Genomic DNA, 24,882 nt, shown 5'->3' with positions numbered 1-24,882 from the left:
TCATTCTTTTTACTATATAACAAGTTTTTTCTCAGTAATTCCCCAGCTTGCACTCGCATGCAACTCAACTAGAGTGGACGATGAAACAACTTGGATTTGTGACTTGGGAGTGTGTTATGTTTATCTTTGTCCTTCAAAGCCTTTATTGATAGTTGATAGTTGTCCGAATTTGTGTTTCTGAAGCAAATCATCTCACGGCTCTTCTGTTAACACTTTCGGAATAATAGAAAAAGAAATCCAGAGAGGTTAATGGAAATGAGCAAAACCACAACCCGCCAGATTTTATATATTTATTTTCATGTTTGTCCATCTTTTTGGACAACCAAAAAGTAAAAATTACAAGACTCCTCGCTATCTAATATGAACAATTCAATGAGGAGAGAAACAAAGTATTTCGCCCCTAATAGTAACAACCTTGCTCTCGTAAAAGTATTGACATATCTACACATTAAAATTCAACCAACTAATAGAAGAGCTAAAATCACGCAATAATGCATGAAGAAGCAACTCAGACCGTGTGCTCTTCTTGCTCAGAATCTTAGTGATAATCAAGAAACTGAAAATCCACTCATGACGAAGCCTGCATCACCGAGAGCGGCATGAGGAGCGAGGCTGGCTGGACCATCAGCTCGTCATAGCACGTCCCAAAGCTCGGAGTGCCTTCCAGTGGCATGTTGCCCATAATGGGGCCATACGACGATGTCTCCAAAAGTATCATCCCCTCTGGGGTGGCGAAATGAAAGTCTTGCCCAGGAGGGACATCACCAAAATGGCAGTCATCTTGAAATGAGGTGTGCATGTGATGATGATGATACATATGATAATTTACATGTGCGTGATGATCATTTGTACGGCTCAATGATCTCCTCATTGCGTCCTCTTTCAGTACGGCCAGCCTCACCTTGGCCGCCTCGAGCTTGTGCCCCAGAGAGCCCAATAGCCTCTTTAGGTCCTCTTTGGATAGGCCCTCAATCAACGCCTCTGAGATCGGGTACTCGGCCTTCCAATTGGCCAGTCGGGCCTTGGCGAGCTCGGTGTTGACCTTCCTCTTCCGATTCACAAAGAAGTCGGGCAACCCGACCGTCTTTTTGGCACGGCGGTCCGCCCCCTCGCTCATGTACCGCTCCATGATGCGCTTTACCTTCTCGCGGTTTGCGGGCTAGACCTCGGGCTCCGTGGCTCTGGCGGCGGATCTCTCGGGACAGTAGATAATCATGCATGTGTCGACACCGCATAGGGTGGTGAACTCTTGGGCCTTCTTCATTATGCTCTTCTTCCTCTTCTCGTAGGTGATTCTACGTGCTTTCTCGTTGGGAATAAGCTCTAAAGGCAATTTACGACGACCCATGTCTCAAAGTTTTTAATTTTTTGTGTATAAATCCTGCAAAAAGTAGAAACAGCAACAATTAGGAAAGAAAAAATAGACTTGTACCGATTATTCTTGGTAAACGAGAGACAAGAAAAATTAAAAAATAAAGACGGAAAAAAAAACATTCTTCATATGGATCGATCACCAAGCAATCCTCTAGTCCTAATTCATGATTTTGTCTCTATCTGAATATCTAAAATTAAAATTCAGAAAGGATCTTGATTTTTTGGACGAGTAAATGAAAAACTCAGATATAGCCACCAACAGAGGAGAACTCCAAAATTCAAGCATATATTTATGCAAAAAATAAAAAATAAATAAATGAAAATAAAATAAAAGACAGTTGAAGTTGGTTGAATGTCTTGAACAGTAAACTGATGGTACAGTGTTACTTCAAGCAAACAACCTTGGTCTTTAATGGAGGCTTTCGTCTGCATAATTCACGCCTAAATAATCTTTGACATCGTGGAAAAAAATCAATCAATGGTTTGTACTTTGTATAGACGTCCCTCTCCCTCTCCCTCTCCGTCTCCCTCCTCCTCAAACAACATTATGTATGGCTTCTTTCTTGCCCTGTTTCCTTTTTCCCTTTTATGTCTTGCCCTAATGGAACACCGTCAAAGGATGTAATTGAGAGTAACCTCCAAATGTCAGAATCCAGACAAACCAGGAGAAAAAAACAATGGAAGGATAAAACAAATTCACGAGAAGCGTCGCAGGAAAATTTCAGAGCAATTCCAGAGAGAGAAGAGAGAGAGAAGAGAGAGGAGAGAGAGAGAAAGGTGTGGGGGGGCGATTCTTCATCGAATTTTGCAAGAAACAAACCAAAGAACTGAACGAGAACTTGAGATCGCGCGCAGACAGAGAACAGAGAACAGGAGTACAAAAAACAGAGACAATTGGGCACCACAGAGCTACGGAGATTTCAATAAACCGCTTTTGACCAAAACATAAACCTAGGGTTATTGGAGAGAGAAAGCACTCACCGATTCACAATGCCGTCGACCAAGTTCTCCTCCCTCTGCAATTTCGATAAACCCCCAGAGCTTCAATGGAGAAAGAGAGACAGAGCAAAGAGGTAATGTACGTCTCTGTTCTCGCTGCTCTTCCTATTCAAAATAGAGAGAGACAGGGAGAGAAGAGAGAGAAGTGACCGTTGTGTTTCAGTCGTGGAAGCTGGTTTGCGTGTTGACCGTGAAGAAAGGAAAGAACTTCAATTTATAGAGAAGGGATGAAGAAAGAGATTATCTTTTAGAGCAATTCCATATTAACAAAAAAAGAATGTTCATAGCTTCGAGCTACATAATTTAATTGTTTCGAGACGAAATTAATCAATACCACCTTATATTTTGCGGGATCTCAAATTATTATAAATTTGATATAATCACTAAGTTATTTATCTAGGGCTTTTTTTGTTTTATCAATTTGAAATAATTACTAATTTAATTGTCTAGGGCTTTTTATTTACTTGATGACTGGGAGGTGATTGTAACTTGTAAGGGCAAAGAAAAAATAAAAAAATAAAAGATAAAATAAAAGAACGACTTTGCAGGTGATGATGCACGTAATTGTGACCTAATAATCAATTAAAATTTCCAAGAAAGTTGATAATTAGTTCACTACTTACAATAAATATACCAAGAAGGCAACAAATCTTTATGAAATGAAAATGTTCTCAACTCTGTAATTTTACAAATAATCTGTTTGTTTTAGATTTGGTCTTAAAATATATACGTACACCGTCACGATGTGTAGTTCAACTGAATTCTACACTTATATACAATTATAATATAGTTATACATAACCTGTCAAAATGTTTGACTCTTCACTATATTAATATAAAGGATTTAGTTGATCAAATAATCAATAGTAAATGGATCAGTTTGAAGCAAATAAATTGCTAATCGATGAATTAGAAATAATTAATTAAGAATAAAAATATTTCTTAATTGATCTATCGAAATTTGCGCTCATAAAGAAACTAAGGCAATTAGTAGTAAATCTAGACTGTGAATATTATAACCATTTATTAGTTGATCTGATCACAACTTTCCAAGAGTATGTGAGTGTAAACGGACCCTCAATAAAAGACGTGCATGCTCATCACAACTTAATCAAGACAAGATATCTATTGGCCAATGAAAAAAAAAATACAAACAAAGCAAATCAATCCAAGAGAGGTAGACAGAGAGAGTTCGATTTCTTTCCGAGAAAAAGAGAATTTAAATTTGTCAAAAAATACATTTATTCGTAATTTCAATATATTATTTGCTTATTAATTTTTTTTGTGCGGCGAGATTGGGATTAAAGTATTAAGAGAGAAAGGATAACAGATAAGTAGGTGATAGTGTAGACTTTTCAAACATGGGTGGAGACTTTTTTTTTTTTTTCATGGACTTTTCAGGGAGTTTTCAATTCATATCCTAACCACGACGTGTTAATGTTATTTTCATTCACCTGGTACAATCTTAATACAAAAAATTATATTATGGATTTTGTGAAACTATCTTGTTAAAACTTCCAGAGGAAATGGTAAATATATTGACTTTTCTTAAAATATGCTATAATTAGTACCTGCTAGAAAAATGCTCAATAAGTTGGCTTGAAACATTGTTAACACATAATCGTTTTAATTCTGACCCAAAAAAAAAGAACATAACCCTTGTAATTATCACAAGTTTCTTGGAAATCTATATATCCCTTTCAAAAGGGAAAAAAGTGAAAATTTCTTGTCTTCGTAAACGTCTCTGAAGAAAGTAACAATACAAGAGGGGAAATTTATTATGAGACTATACACCAATCGGTAGTTTAATTAATATTCAAAAGACTTATAAAATTGCCTTATTATAATTTAATTAAGAAATGCGAATGCGATTTTTTTTGGTTGAAAAATGTGATTTACTAATTGGGTTAAAGCAAAATGAAATTTCTAGTCTAGTTTCTCACTTTAATATTTCATTTTACCTCTAATATTTTCCCACTTCTCTCTCCCAATTTTTTTTTCAATCTGACAAAGGCATGTGGTCTTCTATCTTGTCTAACTTATCCCATGTGAGATTTGTGAGATCACTGCCGACTGTTCTAAAAGTTTAAGTTATTAGATAAAAGCGTGGTCTAATATTGAAATGGTTAATATCACGAAAAATCCTAAACTGGTACACATATGAAAAAGTTACCAAAACTAATTTTTTTACCACAAAAAACCCCAAACTGATACACATTTGCAAAATTTACCCTCCGTTAGTTTCTGTTAAATTTTACTGTCGAATTACTGAGTTGGATGACTTATGAAAGTTTACGAGTATACCAGTTTGGGATTTTACCCCTCCATTTGTCATAAATTTACCAATTTGTGATTTTTCATGGTATTAATCAAATTTAACGGAGGGTAAATTTGTCACAAGTGTACTAGTTTGGGGGTTTTTGGTGGTCAAAAAATTTGTTTGGGGTAAATTTGTCATTGGGGTTTTTGGCAATAAAAAAATTAGTCCGGAGTAAATTTATCACAAGTCTGCTAGTTTGGGGTTTTTGTGATATTAACCCTATTTAAAAAGGGTCATTTTGCCTATTACTAGCGTGGAAATATTTATTAGGGAGGCAAATAGAAGTCTAGAAAGATTTGAACTCAGGACGTCCTACTCTGATACCATGTAAGATTTTGTGGGAGACACTGTCGACTGTTTAAAAAACTTAAATTATTAGATGAATGTGTGTTTTAATATTTAAATATTCAATTGATATACAAATGCATTTGGCCTATAGGAACAAATATTCGTTTTCTCTCAATTGACGCCTCCGATGAAGTTTAGTCAAGATAAGTCCTCCAGGTTGGGTCACCGCCACTGATCTCCTCCGACTAAGTTTGGTCGAGTTGAGATGTCCTGATCTAAAAGGAAGTGAACTAAGTATAGATAATGATGATGAGATAAAAGAAGAGGTGGAGGATACTGAAATAGAAGGAGAAGCAAATTATCACGAGGCTATACAAATTTTTTTTTGGGGGTATTTTTTCCTTTCTAGATTAGGTAAAAACCTCACTTCTTTACATTGCAAGATCCAACTGGTCATTCTTGAGACATGTACTGTGATTTTCACTAATGTATTAAGTGATGGGATGCATTTTCTCCGTTGAGTTACTTGTTTTTTATGATGTGTGCATTTTTCCTTTTGTTTCTGATGCTACTGGAATCATTGTGGACTATCGGAGAAAGATTGCGGGTTCGTGCTAAAACATATGCAAAGACAGTATAGGGAACATACACACAAATTGCAAGTGGATCACGAGCGTAACAAGGGTCTTCCACTTACTATATCTGAGAGTGATTGGCATTGGCTTGTTGAAAATAGATGGACTACGGAGGAGCCCAAGGTAAGAATAGATCTACTATAATATCTCTTGGTGTATTGTACTATGATACAAGGAGACAACTCCGTGCATATATTACATGTTTGTCCTTACTAATTAAGTTTTGCCATCATGCTTGAATAAGTACAGGCTCTCAGTGAAAAGAATGCAGAGAACCATTCAAAGCAGGAGATCCGCAGCACAACAGGTACTCGATCCATTTTCCATATTGCCTATGACATGGTGCAATGCTTGAAATACAACTTTTTCTTCTCCTCAACCCTGTTTATGACTTGGACGCCACATGCACCAAAGAGCATAATAAATTTGAAGGGTCTTCCATTGCTATAGAAATTCACGCATCTTATTTCATTGTTATGTAGTAAGTTTTATAAAGTGCAGAAACAGATCCATATATTGCTTCATGGCGGCTGGTAATCTAAAGTACGAATTGGGTAATTTGAATTGTAGAATGAACTTATGGCCTAAAAGCATATGGGGTCAGAAGTCTTAAAGAGGGGATCTACCATGGATGCAACATCACACAGAAGAGAGATTAACCTTTGCCTCATCTAAACAAGTTACGGAAGAGAATTTATGTATCCAATTCACCCACTTCACCGATACGTATCGGTCAGGATGACCCTACAAATTGCATTCCCAAATATAACACTCTTCCCTTGAACGGCTAAGAGAAAGCTGAGACTTCAGGCATCAATGCAACAAAGTTGGATAGTCATGCTCATAGTGCCACTCTTAAGTGCTGTAGAGACCAAGTACTCTTCCATCAGGGAACAGGAAAGAGCAGACCTAGTTGCGCGTCTGATGCAAAACTGTGGTTTTTTTTTTTTTTTGCTGTCCCACTCCACGTATATGACTGCCCATTACCAGATGTCTGCAGTGTGATTGTAAGTGATGTACAAGTGAAGTTGAGAAGCATACGTCTGTTCCGTCCCACCTGTAATTTCTGAGAATGTACAGGTTTACAAAGACTGCCAGTATCTTGCAAACCATTTCACCCAAACATGTTGCCAAAGAATGTTTTCTCCTGAAGAAATGCAAGCCGGTTAGTGTGATGCTGAACATGTTCAACTGGTTGTTCCCCCTGAATGTGACGAATTAAGTTAAATGAAACAGACAAATGCAAGTGATGGAAACGCTTAAGCCTAGGCCGACAAAATTGACATTAATGTGATGAACAAATAGCATTTTACCGCAATGATAAGCAGGAAATTTATATTTACTCATCAAGCTTTCTCTAAATTAAGACATAATCATAGGTAAGCTGATCGCGTGGACTCTGATGATACTGCAACCTTGACATCTATTCATATGGAAGAACAAGCAGAATTTTCAATTACGGGAATAAAAGTCAATCGAAAACAAAGACGGAAAAATGACTGCTATGAAATTCTTCCTCACTATGATTAGTACGATCTGCCAGAAGACAAGGTATCGAAGTTTATATCCCACTGAATGTAACTCTCATTCACACTGCTAATCTATCCTCCATGCCTTTTGATTATTGTTCTGTTCTTCAACAGGAACATCTATGGCTTGATAATTAGTGTGATATCTAGTGTACAATTTTCCAGAAGAAAACTATATGTATCCAAGTAATGCTAAAAATGTTGTTGGAAGATCCATTTGCATGAGTTCGTAAATGTAACAACTGTATGGAAGATTTATTTGCATGAGGACCTAGTTATAAATGGAGAGAAAATATCATGAAAAATACAAGGCCGAATGCCCAGTAGATTGTGAAGTATTCAGATATGAACAGATCTTGTACCCAAATTCAGGGTGGGCTCAAGGCCTAGCAGAACTACAGGTGTTATGCTGTGTGATCTATTAGCGAAGGCTGAACAGTCTCGTTGGCGGTCTCCGCTGTATGAACTCGTGCCAATCTTGCTTTTGTGCTCCCACTCCACCAGTTCCTTCATGTGATCATCAACGCATATTGGAAAGACAACAAAGAGTCAAAAACATGAACTACTCTGCATTTACTAATGGTTCACACGAAATTTCAAGACACCCTCCTTCAAATTACTAAATGTCGGCAAAGACCCGCATTACCTGTGATTCTTACGGGTAAATCAATCACGTTAGCCCCACGTATATACCCGAAACCAATGGCCCTGTTTCTACTATCAGACATCACCGATTAATTTATTAATTACTTTTACTGGAGAACTTAGCCCTCAGTTGACATTTGAAATCAATGGCCCTGTTCGACTATCAGACATCACCGACTAATTACTTTTACTCGAGCACTTTCCCACATTTGACATGCTTTCACGCGTTCTGACAAAAGAACAAACACTTCACCTCCGTTTGTACCAAAGAACATAACCCAAAACCCATTACACTGACACAACCTCGACTCGGGTATGTCATTTAAGATCGCTCACCTGCAATGGTAGAGCATCCATGTCGGCTCTGAGAGCGAACACCGGCTTCTCTCCGCACCCCATGAAAGCGACGACGCCAGTTGTACTTGATCCCGAGAGAGTCGAGCTCGTCTCTAAAGAGTTGGCACTCGTCCGGTGCTCTTCGAACCCGAGCTCTGGCTACTCATGGATCCTCCTCCTGATGTCTCGCGTCCACTGGAAGAACTCCGGGTCCCTGGCCGATTTGAGCAAGCCTTGGGTCAAAGACTTGAGCTCGGGCTCGGCAGCGCGGGACCGACAGAAGTGGAAGAGAGAGCGACAACAGCAGCAAGCGAGCGTGTCCCATTTGGAAGAATGGCTCTGAAACTCAACGCCATTACAAAGTTTGAGTGGTTGACGTTTTGGTTTCAGCGAAGATGCGGTGGGAGCGAGTCTCGTTGATCTGTCGCTTCTTGGAGGAGACAAGTACGAGAGAGATGGAGAGGGATGGCGTTCTATAATCTGAGGAACTGCGCTTTCATAGTGGAAAAAACAAGAGACCTGCGCATTGCAGACTCTCTATGTTTTCAGAAATTATTGCTGTTGCTCTGTCATTCTTTTTACTATATAACAAGTTTTTTCTCAGTAATTCCCCAGCTTGCACTCGCATGCAACACAACTAGAGTGGACCCACACTACACATGGGACGATGAAACAACTTGGATTTGTGACTTGGGAGTGTGTTATGTTTATCTTTGTCCTTCAAAGCCTTTATTGATAGTTGATAGTTGTCCGAATTTGTGTTTCTGAAGCAAATCATCTCACGGCTCTTCTGTTAACACTTTCGGAATAATAGAAAAAGAAATCCAGAGAGGTTAATGGAAATGAGCAAAACCACAACCCGCCAGATTTTATATATTTATTTTCATGTTTGTCCATCTTTTTGGACAACCAAAAAGTAAAAATTACAAGACTCCTCGCTATCTAATATGAACAATTCAATGAGGAGAGAAACAAAGTATTTCGCCCCTAATAGTAACAACCTTGCTCTCGTAAAAGTATTGACATATCTACACATTAAAATTCAACCAACTAATAGAAGAGCTAAAATCACGCAATAATGCATGAAGAAGCAACTCAGACCGTGTGCTCTTCTTGCTCAGAATCTTAGTGATAATCAAGAAACTGAAAATCCACTCATGACGAAGCCTGCATCACCGAGAGCGGCATGAGGAGCGAGGCTGGCTGGACCATCAGCTCGTCATAGCACGTCCCAAAGCTCGGAGTGCCTTCCAGTGGCATGTTGCCCATAATGGGGCCATACGACGATGTCTCCAAAAGTATCATCCCCTCTGGGGTGGCGAAATGAAAGTCTTGCCCAGGAGGGACATCACCAAAATGGCAGTCATCTTGAAATGAGGTGTGCATGTGATGATGATGATACATATGATAATTTACATGTGCGTGATGATCATTTGTACGGCTCAATGATCTCCTCATTGCGTCCTCTTTCAGTACGGCCAGCCTCACCTTGGCCGCCTCGAGCTTGTGCCCCAGAGAGCCCAATAGCCTCTTTAGGTCCTCTTTGGATAGGCCCTCAATCAACGCCTCTGAGATCGGGTACTCGGCCTTCCAATTGGCCAGTCGGGCCTTGGCGAGCTCGGTGTTGACCTTCCTCTTCCGATTCACAAAGAAGTCGGGCAACCCGACCGTCTTCTTGGCACGGCGGTCCGCCCCCTCGCTCATGTACCGCTCGATGATGCGCTTTACCTTCTCGCGGTTTGCGGGCCAGACCTCGGGCTCCGTGGCTCTGGCGGCGGATCTCTCGGGACAGTAGATAATCATGCATGTGTCGACACCGCATAGGGTGGTGAACTCTTGGGCCTTCTTCATTATGCTCTTCTTCCTCTTCTCGTAGGTGATTCTACGTGCTTTCTCGTTGGGAATAAGCTCTAAAGGCAATTTACGACGACCCATGTCTCAAAGTTTTTAATTTTTTGTGTATAAATCCTACAAAAAGTAGAAACAGCAACAATTAGGAAAGAAAAAATAGACTTGTACCGATTATTCTTGGTAAACGAGAGACAAGAAAAATTAAAAAATAAAGACGGAAAAAAAAACATTCTTCATATGGATCGATCACCAAGCAATCCTCTAGTCCTAATTCATGATTTTGTCTCTATCTGAATATCTAAAAATAAAATTCAGAAAGGATCTTGATTTTTTGGACAGTTGAAATAAAATAAAAGACAGTTGAAGTTGGTTGAATGTCTTGAACAGTAAACTGATGGTACAGTGTTACTTCAAGCAAACAACCTTGGTCTTTAATGGAGGCTTTCGTCTGCATAATTCACGCCTAAATAATCTTTGACATCGTGGAAAAAAATCAATCAATGGTTTGTGTACACGTCCCTGTTTTCTCCTCCTCAAACAACATTATATATGGCTTCTTTCTTGCCCTGTTTCCTTTTTCCCTTTTATGTCTTGCCCTAATGGAACACCGTCAAAGGATGTAATTGAGAGTCACCTCCGAATGTCAGAATCCAGACAAACCAGGAGAAAAAACAATGAGGATAACATAAATTCACCAGAAATGTCGCTGGAAAATTTCAGAGCAATTCCAGAGATAGAAGAGAGAGGAGAGAGAGAGAGAAAGGTGTGGGTGGGCGATTCTTCATCGAATTTTGCAAGAAACAGAACAAATAATTGAACGAGAACTTGAGATCGCGCGCAGACAGAGAACAGAGAACAGGAGTACAAAAAACAGAGACAATTGGGCACCACAGAACTACGGAGATTTCAATAAACCGCTTTTGACCAAAAGAAAAACCTAGGGTTATTGGTGAGAGAAAGCACTCACCGATTCACAATGCGGTCGACCAAGATCTCCTCCCTCTGCAATTTCGATAAACCCCCAGAGCTTCAATGGAGAAAGAGAGACAGAGCAAAGAGGTAATGTACGTCTCTGTTCTCGCTGCTCTCCCTATTCAAAACAGAGAGAGACAGGGAGAGAAGAGAGAGAAGTGACCGTTGTGTTTCAGTCGTGGAAGCTGGTTTTTGCGTGTTGGACCGTGAAGAAAGGAAAGAACTTCAATTTATAGAGAAGGGATGAAGAAAGAGATTATCTTTTAGAGCAATTCCATTTTAACGAAAAAAGAATGTTCCTTTATATTCGCTTTCAATAGCTTCGAACTACATAATTTAATTGTTTCAAGACGAAATTAATCAGTACCACCTTGTATTTCGCGAAATCTCAAATTATTATATATTTGATATAATCGATAAGTTTTTTATATAGGGCTTTTTTTGTTTTATCAATTTGAAATAATTACTAATTTAATTGTCTAGGGCTTTTTATTTACTTGATGACTGGGAGGTGATTGTAACTTGTAAGGGCAAACAAAAAAAAATAAAAAAATAAAAATAAATAAAAGAACGACTTCGCGGGTGATGATGCACGTAATTGTGACCTTAATTATCAATTAAAATTTCCAAGAAAGTTGATAATTAGTCCACTACTTACAATAAATATACCAAGAAGGCAACAAATCTTTATGAAATGAAAATGTTCTCAACTCTGTAATTTTACAAATAATCTGTTTGTTTTAGATTTGGTCTTAAAATATATACGTACACCGTCACGATGTGTAGTTGAACTTAATTCTACACTTATATACAGTTACAATATAGCTATACATAACCAAGCCTAGTTTAAAAGATTTGATTCATCGTCACGAAGATGTGTCAAAATATTTGACTCTTTACCTATTTCAATATAGAGGATTTAATCTATCAAATAATCGACAGTAAATGGATCAGGTTGAAGCAAATGAATTGCTAGTTGATGAATTAACTAAGACTAAAAATATTTTTTTATTGATCAATTGAAATTTGCGCTTGTAAAGCAACCAAGGCAAATTAGTAGTAAATCCAGACTGTGAATATTATAACCGTTTATTAGTTGATATGATCACAACTTTCCAAGAGTAAGTAAATGTAAACGGACCTTCAATAAAAGATGTGCGTGCTCATCACAACTTAATCAAGACAAGATATCTATTGGCCATTGAAAAAAAAAAAAAAAAAAAAGCAAATCAACCCAAGCCAGGGAGACAGAGATTTGGATTTCTTTCCGAGAAAAAGAGATTTTAAATTTGTCAAAAATACATATATTCGTAATTTCAATAGATTATATGCATTTTTTTGTGCGGCGAGATTGTGATTAAAGTATTAAGAGAGAAAGGATAAACAAATAAGTTGGAGATAGCCTGTTGCCAGCAAGGGTCGCCCTCGCACAGTCATTCCCGGGCTTTCGGCCACCGGCGAAGAACAAAGGGAAAACAAGAAAAAGGGAAAAAAAAATAAAAAAAAAAGAAAAAAGAAAAGAAATAAAAATAATTTTAAATTAACATGGTTTTTTGACGGAAATACCCTTGATCGGCCGGAATATTTTGCCGATCGGCGATCGGTGAGCGACCGGCATGGTCGGGTCCTTATTTGGAACTCTCATGGCTATTTCAGGCCCTTATTTAAGACACACATGCCACTTCAGATCCTTATTCGACACAAAGTTAATTTCAGGTCCTTATTTGAGAAAATGATGGCACTTTAGGCCATTATTTGGAATTTTCCCTATTATTTTCATTCAACTAATACAATCCAAATGGAAAAAATTATAATATGGATTTTGTGAAACTATTTTGTCAAAACGCCAAGAGGAAATGGTAAATACATTGACTTTTCTTAAAATATGCTGTAATTAGTACCTTCTAGACTTAAAATATTATTTATTAAAAAATGCTCGACAAGTTGGCTTGAAACATTGTTAACATAACCTTTAAACTCTGACCACACACCCACCCCCCAAAAAAAGCAAAAAGAAAAAAAAGAACGTGACCCTTATAATTATTACAAGTTTCTCGGGAATCTATATATCCACTTTCAAAAGAAAAATTAAGTGTAAATTTCTTGTCTTCATAAAATACAGGAGGGGAAATTAATTAAGGTCCAGGAAAAATGACACAAACAGTTTCTGAATGTTGGTCCAACGTGCAATATAGTCCTTGAACTTTTAATTTGCTCAATGTGTTTCATGAACTTTAACTCAATGTGCAATGTGATTCCTTAATCCTTAATTGATTCAATATCGTCCTTGAACTTTTGGTACACGTTCAATTTAGTTCCTGAACTATATGAAAATGTTCAATATAGTCCTTCCATCAATTCAAGTTCAGGGACTACATTGAATATATACCAAAAGTCCAGGGACCACATTGAACAAATTAATAGTTCATGGATTATATTGAACAAATTAAAAGTTCAGGGACCACATTGCACATTGAACCAAAATTTAGGAACTGTTTGTGTCATTATCCCTAAGGGCTATGTATCGACTTGTAATTTAATTGACATTCATAGGACTTATAAATTGGCCTTATGTTAATTTAATCAAGAAATGCGAATGTGATTTACTAATTGGGTTAAAGCAAAATTAAATTTCTACTCTAGTTTCTCACTTTCATTTTTCATTTTACCTCTAATATTTTCCCACTTCTCTCTCCTAATTTTTTTTTTTCCAATCTGAGAAAGGCATTTGGTCTTCTCTCCTCTCCAACTTATCCACACTAGACAAGTGCATTAGCCCTTCTAAGAACAACAATCGTTTTCTCTCAATTGACGCCTCCGATGAAGAGTAGTGAAGATAAGTCCTCATGGTTAGGTCTCCGATCACCTTCATTAAAAGTTTTGTCGAGTTGAGTTGTCCTGATCTAGAAGGAAGTGAATTGTGTATTGACAACGATGCTGATGAGATGGAAGAAGAGGTCGAAGATACTGAAATAGAAGGAGAAGTAAATTATAAGGCTATACAATTTCCTTTTAGCGTCTCTTTTCCTTTCTAGATTAGGTGAGAATCTCACTTCTATATATTGCAGGATCCAACTGGTCATTCTTGAGACATGTACTGTGATTTTTACAGAAGTATTGAGTGGTTGGATGCATTTTTTTTATTGAGGTGTTTTTCTTCTGATGTATGCATTTTTCTTTTTGTTCCTGATGCTGCTGGAATCACTGTGGACTATCAGAGAAATCGCGGGTTCGTGCTAAAACAGATGCAAAGACAGTAAGGGAATATAAACACAAATTGCATGTGCATCACAAGTGTAACAAGGGTCTCCCATTTGCTATATCTGAGAATGATTGGCAATGACTTATTGATAATAAATGGACTATGGTAGAGTTGAAGGTAAGAATAGATCTGCTATGATATTTCTTGGTGTATTTTATTGTGATCTGAGACAACTCCGGGCATATATTACATGTTTGTCCTTACTAATTAAGTTTTGCCATCATGCTTGATAAGTACAGGCTCTCAGTGAAAAGAATGCAGAAAACCATTCAAAGCAGGAGATCCGCAGCACAACAGGTACTAAATCCATAGTTCATGTTGCCTATGACATGGTGAAATGCTTTCGTTTGATAAGTACAGGCTCTCAGTGAAAAGAATGCAGAAAACCATTCAAAGCAGGAGATCCGCAGCACAACAGGTACTAAATCCATAGTTCATGTTGCCTATGACATGGTGAAATGCTTTCGTTTGATATGTCCATGCTCCATATGTCCTTGATAATTTACTTGTGTACATGAATGATGTTGCTGATATCTTCCAAATGATCTGTATATTTTGATATTAATGATAAAGGGATCAAATTACTGGGGAATGTATACGTCAGAACGATTTTGGATATGCTAGAATAAACTCACTGTTGTCGCAGATGCTTACAAGGAGGAGACTGAGGATGCATTTGTTCTATTAGCTCATAAATTCGCGATTGTATTGGATCAAGACCTGGCCACACTCGTGGTCTCGGCATGGGTAGAACGACCTAGGAGAACAACCAATGAAGAGGGTGAGGCTGCAGCAAAAAGTGCAGCACTAGAAGTGGGAGTGCGCCATCTTTGCGAGGAGCTTGATGCCCCAAAGCAAAAAGCGGAATCCCAGAAGAATATGGGAGCCAAGTTTCAAAGTCATATGACTGCAATCCATGAGCAATTCAGGAAGGATGTGCCAATTCGATGCAAATGCCTAGATCATCTTCTTCGAAGACTCGCAATGAATCTTTTAAGTACTTCCATTTGGTTATGCTAACTATTTTTCTCGTCAAAGTTCACTTTCTTAGATCTTCTGCATTTTTGCAGAGAAATGATGGATGATTTTATTCAGTTGAAGCTATGGAAGATCAGCGGTGATTGTTAGGAATTGGCGTTTTTTGCAAGTTGGACAAGAATGATTGGTAAAACCGTGTAAGTTCATAGACCAAATTTGGAAGTTTATCTTTCAAAAGGAGATTTTGACAATGGTAGTCCGAACTCTTCCAAAGGAATATGACAAGATCCGTAAATAATTTTTCAATGACAAACATAGGAAAATGTCAAGCAGAAGTTGTATGAAAATGAATATTTAGATGTCCTCGCATGAGGCCAGAAAATTATGATCCGATTGCTTGTCCTTTTCCTTCTGTAATCGACGGAATGGCCTATAGGCGAAAAGCGAATTAACTTACCATATTGCAAACTCCGTCAATGAATGGCATTTAAATTATCCTCCGGCAAAATCGCCGATTTTGATTTGAAGAAGTCACAAATTTGCTATTTGAGAGTGACCCTACATTATTTTAATGATTCATTTGTTGTCTGGGATTTGTTTTAATTTAGAGTTGAACTACGTTGTTTCTCTCTTGTATATCTGAGAAAGTGAATGAAATGTTATGTTGACAAAAAAAAAAAAATTATCCTTGGAGCCAAAAGAGAGTGGAAGGGGGCATCAATCCTGGTGGAGTTTCCTTATGTTCTCTTGCTAGTGAATGTTTATTTTTTCATATCAATCAATTGAGTGTCTGGAGCTCTTTAAGCACATGACTGATCTCTATCAGGTGTGACAGTCTTCCCGTCCCACCCACACCGGATAAGTTCTAGAGACACGTGTTTGTGCTTTTGGGAGCGGCCCAAAGAGAACGGGCAAGCGTGGTAATTTGAACCGGGACTTTGAGTGAGGAGGATGAATATGCTTACCACTTGGTCATTTAGTCATTGTTATCTACATATCTACGTACACAGACATATAGGTTTCTTTGGTAATTTTGTTTCTGTTTACCCATCATTACTGAGCAACGCTATAAATGTTTTAAGAAAGTATATTAACATTGAAATACCAAAGGAGATTAAGTAATGGTGTCAAATATACAAATGTATGAGTTCGTTTAGCCAACAATCAATACATAAATTCACCATCTCGTGTTTCAATTCCTTTTAAATACCAATTTACAGTGAACCATACTATCTAGTATTCTAAATCAAGTACACTTAATTTTGGGTACTTTTAGCATGAGGGAACCTAGCGTTGCTGGTCATTATTGTTAGAACTCGTGTTAATAGATCAACATATTCACACTATGTTTTTTTTATAATAAGGTACAAACCTCATGGACATGGTCAAACACGAGCCAAATCCAGGGTGGGATTATTTCCGTGCGGCGATATGAAGAATCGAACCTATTCTATGCATCTCATCTGCACAAGCATCCATTCCTTAACCACTATGACTAGACAGGGCCTAAATGGGAAAAAAAATTGTTTAAAAATCTACAACCTATTACATTTTTGTCATTTCAGTCACAAACCTTTCGTTTTGCTAATTGAATCATAAACCTTTTTCACCTTTTACTAATTGAGACCATCAAGTCAATTTTGGCCAGAAATCGCTAACGTAGACGTTAGGCGTCTTACGTGACACAGTTGGCGCTGACGTAGATAAATTTTAATAATATTTTAATATTTTTCGAATATTTTTATTAATTTTCTTTTCCTAAACTTTCCTTTCCTTTTCTTTTTTTTTTTAAACCTTTGGTCAGTGACCTTGTTGGGCGACCATCGCCGGCTACAGGCAAGGGCTCTCGCCAAGATCTAGGCAAGGGCATCGCGGCCCTTGCCGACCAACAGGCTTGGGTGTCGACCCTTGCCTATGGTTGGCAAGGATGCGAAGGGCCTTGCTTGTGGCTGTCGAGGGCAGTAACGCCCTCGCCCAACCGCCTTGCTGCCCAAAGGTTTATAAAAAAAATAAAGAAATGAAAAAAGAAAAGAAAGAATACAAAAATTAGAAAAACATTATTAAAAATTATCCACGTCAGCGTCGGCCGTGCCACGTAAGAAGGCCGGCGTACGTCAGCGATATCTGTCCAAAATTAACCAGATGGACTCAATCGGAAAAACGTGAAAATGTTATGAATCAATTAGCAAAATTGAAAGGTTTAGGATCGAATTGGCAAAAATACAATAAATTTATGACTTTTTGGACAATTTTCCCTATACGGTGATAAAAGATATACCCACAATTTTCCCTATACGGTAATAAAAGATATACCCACCTTACCAAATAACATACTATATCATAATAACCACACTCGATGAAATGTCAGAATATCCAAATATCCAGCTAAGCCTTCATTTAATTAAAGCCGATCCCACCAAATCTTCCATGGTTATCAAACGGGTGGAGTATGCAACAAAATTTTTTCTCCTTATTCCCCCCCGTTTTTGGCACCAAACCGGCGGAATCTATCAGGGAGAGTACGAAACCGGCAATGACAGGCCGTCATGTCGTCGAGACGTGTATGACGGAGTCCATCTCCATCTCCATCTCCATCTCCACCTCCTCATATAATAAACTAGACCTCCACGACGACCATGTTAATCTATCATAAAACCCTGAAATCATTGCTTCGCCGGCAAGCCGAACCACATAAGTTAACTCTCTCTATCTCTCTCTAGTGGAGGGGGATAGATCCGAGGCGTTGTTCATAGTTTTTCGTTCTGTGGGGATCATCCCTTTTATGGATCTTCACCTTCTGTCCTTCCCCAACAAGGTGCTGCGAGAGTTCAAATGCGCGCTGCCGTTCCTCCTCTTCCTCCTCCTCCTGCTCTCTTCCTACGTCGTGCTCAACTGCCCGAGCCCCTTCGAGCTGTACCCGTCGTCACTTCTTCATCGCAGCCTCGTCCCCCCGGGCGACGCCGAGCGGGTCACGGCCGGAGGAGAGTGCGATTACTGGAGAGGGAGGTGGATCAGGGACGAGGGCAACGCCTTCAGGCACTATGACGAGAGTTGCCCGTTCCTCGACCCAGGGTTCCGGTGCCACAAGAACGGGCGGGAAGATGATGATTATCTCAAGTGGCGCTGGCAACCTTATCGCTGCGATCTTCCCAGGTACGCAGCTTGATCTTAGCGAGGACTCTTTTTGGTAAAATTTAATTGTCGATGAGAGCATACTGCATTGCATGTATTGTTACCCCTTCATTATATGTTCAAGTTCAATCACCAATACAGAAACATTATGGATAATAAGTCAAGAAATCTGAGTATTGTCTTTTTTCTTAGTTTACTTGCTCTATCTTTATTGAACGACGGATAATGCTCTGGGATTTTTAGTGATATTACGTACTTAATTTGGTATCTGATTAGCTTAACATATAGCCTATCTCGAGTATCCTAGTTAATCTCTATTTTATTGTTTCCTAGTTTGAACATACAAGACTTCGGTGCTAGGCGTTGAATAAGGTTATTTAAGTGTCTTGCAAACATGTTTAGCCTCTTGGAGTTAATCAAAACTTTGAGAGTTCTCTAATTTAAATTTCTGAGCTAATTGGCATCACAACTTGTTGATCTTTGGAAGATAAAGACCGATGGAAGCGACTTTGGCGAGAATGATCTCGCTAATGAAGAGATTAGGAAGCGCAGCTTTGGACAGCTATCAATTTCATAATCGCTACGAAGGCGTTGAGAGATACAATAGACATGATCTGTTACTGCAACTTCATTCACTTGTTTGCCAAAAAGTAGGAATCTCCGTATGGAATGTAACATAAGCCCAGGGCATCTAAAGATTCGATTATTCAAACTTTTGATCTCGTGAAAGACGTGTGAACCTGTTTACCGCACTCGGTGGTTCCTTTGAAAGAGATTGGATAAGGTTAGATCGGAAGTGTGCGCGGAGGAAAAAGAGCGAGCATGGGTATGAGGCTAGCACAAAGTAGTAATTTGAGTTGGAGTTATTAGTCGTTCATCAAGTAGCACAGCCTGTCCTATGTCCATTAATTTGTCTAAGATGAAAAGCCTCCTTTAATTTTGCGGCATTCAAACACTCTTGAGTCCGATCTCATTCAAGTTTGTTTTTTTTTTCTTCCACTCTTCTAATGTCGTAGATTTAATGCAAGCAAGCTCTTAGAAAGTAGCCGAAACAGAAGAATAGTGTTTGCCGGCGACTCCTTGGGAAGAAATCAATGGGAGTCCTTGGTGTGCATGCTTTGGCAAGCAGTCTCCAACCGATCCGCCGTATACGAAGCCAACGGGAACCCCATAAGAAAACACAAGGGCTACCTCTCAATCCTATTCCACGAGTACAACCTCACCATCGAGTATTACCGGGTGCCGTTCCTGGTCACGACGGCCAGAGTCCCCCCGAACTCCCCGGCCCGAGTCCGGGGCACCATCCGGGTTGACGAGTTGCACTGGTTCTCGAGGATGTGGGTCGGCGCGAATGTGATCATGTTCAATGCCGGGCATTGGTGGAACCAAGAGAAAACGTCAAAGATGTATGAACATGAACCGTAGATGGATCGAATTTCTCATTCTCTGTAGTGAATTACAGTTCGGTCCTACGATTTGATTCATCGAATGATGTCTTGGTGTCTTCTTCTTCTTCTTCAGGGGATTCTACTTCGAGGAAAAGGGAGCGGTCAATACGACTATGGATTCGACTACAGCATTCAGGAGGTCTCTTCAGACATGGAAGCTCTGGGCAGAGCGGGATTTGGACCTTCAGACAAGTCATGTGTTCTTCCGAAGCTACTCCCCAGTGCATTACAGGTTAGTAATCTGGAGAAGCATGAAGAGAACGCTTATACGAGTTGATAGAAGAATTTGAAAATTGACTTACTAAATATTTTTTATTTTGATGATATGGTCATATAACAATATGTAATCTATAAAAGTTACATGTTTTATATTACACAAATGGCACGTATTTATCAACCGAACAGTACACATACGTAGTAGTACTGATCATTACATTGCTAAGTGACTCATTGTAAGCTGCCCTTGTTCATTTTGAGATTGTTACAACTTACTTATAACCAATAAAAATAAAATATAGTAATTCAGAATTATTTTGATTTATTTTCTTTATTCGTGGAGGTAGTTGTTAGCTATTAATATGGTGTTTCGTTTGTTTCGATGTAATCGTATTTTATAAGGGGATTTTGTGTAAATCGATGAGTAAAATAGTGGTAGTGATAATTGTATTGGTAGGGACTAGATTTTTAAAAACATAAACACTAAATAGAATTATTTTGCCACATTGAATTTCCAAAAAAATAAATACTAGAACTTAATCAAAGTTTTTTAACTACTAGCTTTCTTAAATTTAGTACTTGGCTAAAGAAGAATGATATAACGTATCAATTTTCGGTAACCTAGTTCCACGGGATCATGTTCGTGCATCAATAGCTTTATAGATAAATTGAAGATTCGAAGGAAAAAAAAAAGTAGCCCTATGACCCTACACAAATTTTTTAATTCTTTACTAGTAATTAGAAGCGTTATATATCAATCCTATAAAGAAAAGAAATTCATATGAAATTCTTAATTGTTGGATCAAATGGAGTCCACCATAACGAGCAATACAAATTGATGGTGATATTTTATCTTGCGAACATTAATAATAGATTTAACTAGAATAGTTAAATTTTCTTTATCTAATTAACATAAATGGATTGTCTGTCATATATAGACACACACACACACACACACACACACACATACATACATACAAATATTCTTAATTTGACAAGAATTATTTGCCCATCTTTTTGGTCTTTATCTTGTGAGAATTTGAAAGAATACATCTCAAGATCTCTGCGTTAGATGATCATCTGACCTTTCAGGACTTGTGTTGAATTGCAGTCGTGGCTCGTGGGATAAAGGAGGGCAATGTAACATCAGCAAAGACCCGCAATTCGACTCCACAGGGCCGCGTTCGGTGCCCTTGTACAACCCGCTCATCTACGAGGCGATCAGAGAAATGGGGGAGGGAAACGACAGCAAGGTCCACTTCCTGAACATTACGCACATGACCGAGTTCCGGAACGATGGCCACCCGTCGAGCCACCGGGAGCCCGGCACTCCACCCACTGCTCCCCAGGACTGCAGCCACTGGTGCCTGCCGGGCGTGCCGGACACCTGGAACGAGCTTCTCTATGCTCAGCTTGTGTCCAGAAGCTATGTGCACGAGTGAACTTGACAGGAGACAGAAGAGAGATTACGCGACGACGTGCGGAATATAGCCGGTCGTGAAGCAATCCCATGTCGGAGGAAGTGGTTTGTGCCGGTTTGCGGACATATTCGTTGATGGTGCGAGGTTCGCCGTGACGATTCGCCTCCGGAGGCTGAATTTGATTTGTTCGTTCTTTTCAATGCAATTTGAAAATCACAGCAAACGAGAATACAAATACTCATAAGGTGACGTCGTTCCAGCCTGCCAGAGGGTACTTGCGTTCGATGATATAGAATTTTTATTAGGAAGAAGGGTTTCGGGAAAATCGATTGTTTGTCTACATTGTCATTTTTGGAAGAGAATCGACGGAAAAAGTAAAAAATGTGTAGAAAGAAATTGGGGGTAAGGGGTGGTTTTGGTATTGTCTTAAAAGACCTTGATTTTTCTAATGAATGCAATCCAAAACATGGTGGGGTCCACAAAGGCAATGCCCGGGTCCATCGAGACCCAAGTGCTTCTTCCCCGACCCCTGAGGTCCATCAAACCCGGACTCGAGACTCTAGTGCCTATGCCAGGTTTCCCAATTGTCTATGCACAAGTTACTACCGCCTAATAATGTATGTCTATTTAGGAAAATCAAATCGGATTTTCTAAACCAAACTATAAAAAGAATTTTCAATTCATTTTCAGGTTTCAGCCAAACACCAAAATATTATTATTAACTTGGAAAATAACTTTCTGGAAAATATTTTCCAAAAATGTCACGTTTTCTGTCAAACAAACGGAACCTAATAAGATAAAATTTTGATGTTAGGACACTATATAAATCATACAAACGGTACGAAACATCACTAGCTCTTTTAAGGCAGTGTGTTAACAGGTTATGCACATATCTCGGCTTAGAAAACACTTCAGCGTTTTATCAATACTCATGCGAAGTGATCACGACTTCCACACTCCAAAAGGCAAATCCCATCATGAGCGATCGCAAACAAATTTTCCCTCCAGTTATTTTATCGGTTCGATAAAATTATTCGGTTCGACCTTAGCATTGTCGAAACTAAATCAGTCCACCAGTAGTGATGTTTGAAAATATAATCTCGGCATTACCATTTTATTCGATCTCAAATTGATTAATTTTCTTTTGAACTCTAACAAGTTGTGTTACAAGTGATAGAGTAGATTACAATTCGAACATCTTTATTTAAACAATGACAATCCTATCTCCTCCATGACTACAGTCACTTTCAACAAGTTCATCTCTTTGTAAGAGAATTATTTGATATCAATTCAATAAACTCGAAATTCATTTCCTTTCGACCATATAACTTGCCACCTCATTATCGCACCATAGAGCAACATGATGTAAAATATATTCGTTCCTGGATTTCACTTAAGTAATCTCCTGGACCGGGGAAATTATTCTCTTGCTAAAGACAAAGTAACCTTATCCACCCGCTAAAAAGTCGTATGATATAGTCTTCTCTACTAGTGTTTTGCTGTTCTTAGGCGGAGAAGAAGCAGTAAAAACCAATTTGAGATCTTGCAGCTGCTGTTCCATTAGTGATCCTCAAGATAGGACGGAGGAACAGGGGGAAGTTGTTTGACGTCGGTCTGCTCTTCACCGATGAAGTTTACACTAGCTTCCGTAGTTGCAATTGATTTCGAAGACCGCCTGCAGAAGGAGCCTCGCCTCCTATATGCTGAAACCCAGGATGTACTGTGTATATCAACCTCTTTTCGCTTATGCCGCAGTAAGATCCACCATCTTTAACACTGGTGGCATGTAGTGGGAGGTTGGATCCCTCTCCCTATATGATCTACATAGACCTAGACGCCTCTTCTTACTCTGGTGATTATAAGATGGACTGGAGGATTGGTCCTAGTACGGTCACTTGTCGTGGAGTCCCGGCGGCGGTCGCCATCAATGATTGTATCTATGTGTCGGGGGGACTTGCAGAACCCTACCGTTTACCTGGATTTGACGTCACCAGTTCGATCTGGGCTGAGGTGTACGAAATACACTCAGGGGAGTGGTCGTCCCTCCAGTACCCCAAAGACGTTTTGTCCTTGACTCTTACACTTGCTTCCCTTTCCTTTCCCAGAGGGTCCTAAGATCATCATGCACCTGTATTAGCAGGCTCTCGGACCCTTCCTTTCTCTGATATCGAATGCCAGAAGTTGGATGACTAACACGACCGATTAGGTGATTGTTCTCCTAAACAGGCTCACACCCTCTTCTTCCTCCACGCACCCCATGGCACCACAACCTTTATATGCAGACATGTCGTCGATGCATTCTGTCTGGGGCTTGGAGGGCCTCTACACTATTGATTCTAACTTTAACTGTCGCTACTGTTTCTCCCTACTTATTTAGTTCCTTTGAGCAGGGTGGGGATGCTCCCAGCTCCTTTTCATCAGGGAACATGGACATTGTATTTGTTGCGCGAAAATTTGCATTGACAAGATAGATCTGCATGTTTCCGTCGAGTCTACTAACATGTTTGATGCCTCTGGCGGTGCATTAGCACTCACAGTTTATGTGCCCTTGTGTACATTGGATCGACTACCCATATTCCCAGCTAGCTTGTATGATTTACTTTTTATTTTCATGCAACCTAGACTCAGATGACTGATGTGGTCTTCACAATGATGTTACGCAGCCATGCTCTATTCTTAGGACTCCGCCGAGAAGAAGGAAACGAAACAAGAAGAAGAAGAACAAGAAAAAGGAAAAGCGTGAAGCAGCAGCAACCTGTTAGTATTGCCTTTTTACGGGCTGTCAGATGCTTTCGAGTGACAAAAGATGTCCCTTTCTTCTCTCCCTCTCATGTTCTCCTACAACCATGCACTCGCTGGAACATTAATTGATGCAACTACACAGACAACACTCATTTTATAGAGGATGAATATTTTTCTCCGACCATTGGAGAAAGTCTCTTCAACCATACCTCTGATTGGGGGTGCTCATATTCCGACTTCAATCCAAGTAGAGAAACTTCTCCAAATAGAGAAAAATATGAACGGTCATTTGCTCTCCTTATTTTTCAATCAAAAAAGTTATCACAGACTTACAAATCGTATTGGTTTTACCGGAATATAATTAAATAGACTCAGTTTATGTAAACTAACATCGTCATACTCATTGAATATGTCATGGCTATGATGGTGTTGATTTTCATAGTTTAAATCTATCTAATGACTTCTCTGGTCCACTGTCTAATAAAACGTGTTATAATCTCATTAAGCCAAGACCAACGTATTTCATACATGAAACTGCATTATTACACAGATGTCAAAAGGCACAATTCTTTCCCCTCGCAGCATTTCTCTACAAATTCTCCAAATTATCCTAAACAACATCTCTACACAGAAAAGATTCACCACAGCCAGTTTTATCTCCGTAGAGAAAATATGGATTCTTACTGAGAAATAAGCCCTTGGGTCCCGGTTTCAACTATAATTGCCGTCTCTCCT

The 24,882-nt window shown here is 39.1% G+C and overlaps 2 protein-coding genes across 2 annotated transcripts; one reads left to right on the top strand and one right to left on the bottom strand.

The window, feature by feature from the left end:
• Positions 1-9,280: 9,280 nt before the first annotated feature.
• Positions 9,281-10,060, bottom strand: LOC130139065 (agamous-like MADS-box protein AGL82). Its single transcript, XM_056315291.1, has one exon. The coding sequence runs from the start codon at positions 10,058-10,060 to the stop codon at positions 9,281-9,283; it is 780 nt and encodes a 259-aa protein (XP_056171266.1).
• Positions 10,061-17,970: 7,910 nt separating this feature from the next.
• LOC115687961 (protein trichome birefringence-like 9) lies at positions 17,971-21,426 on the top strand. The gene is made up of 4 exons (XM_030613675.2): positions 17,971-18,341; positions 19,337-19,726; positions 19,842-20,000; positions 21,096-21,426. Exons 1-4 carry the CDS (start codon positions 17,971-17,973, stop codon positions 21,424-21,426), a joined length of 1,251 nt encoding a protein of 416 aa, XP_030469535.2.
• Positions 21,427-24,882: the final 3,456 nt, after the last annotated feature.

The sequence above is a fragment of the Syzygium oleosum genome, unplaced genomic scaffold, assembly GCF_021117445.2.
Source record: "Syzygium oleosum isolate NSW1041296 unplaced genomic scaffold, Sole_v2.1 Sole_v2.10, whole genome shotgun sequence".
In the NCBI taxonomy this organism is placed as follows: Eukaryota; Viridiplantae; Streptophyta; class Magnoliopsida; order Myrtales; family Myrtaceae; genus Syzygium; species Syzygium oleosum.
Note: the sequence above shows the minus strand (reverse complement) of the source record. Positions and strands in the feature narration are given on the sequence as shown.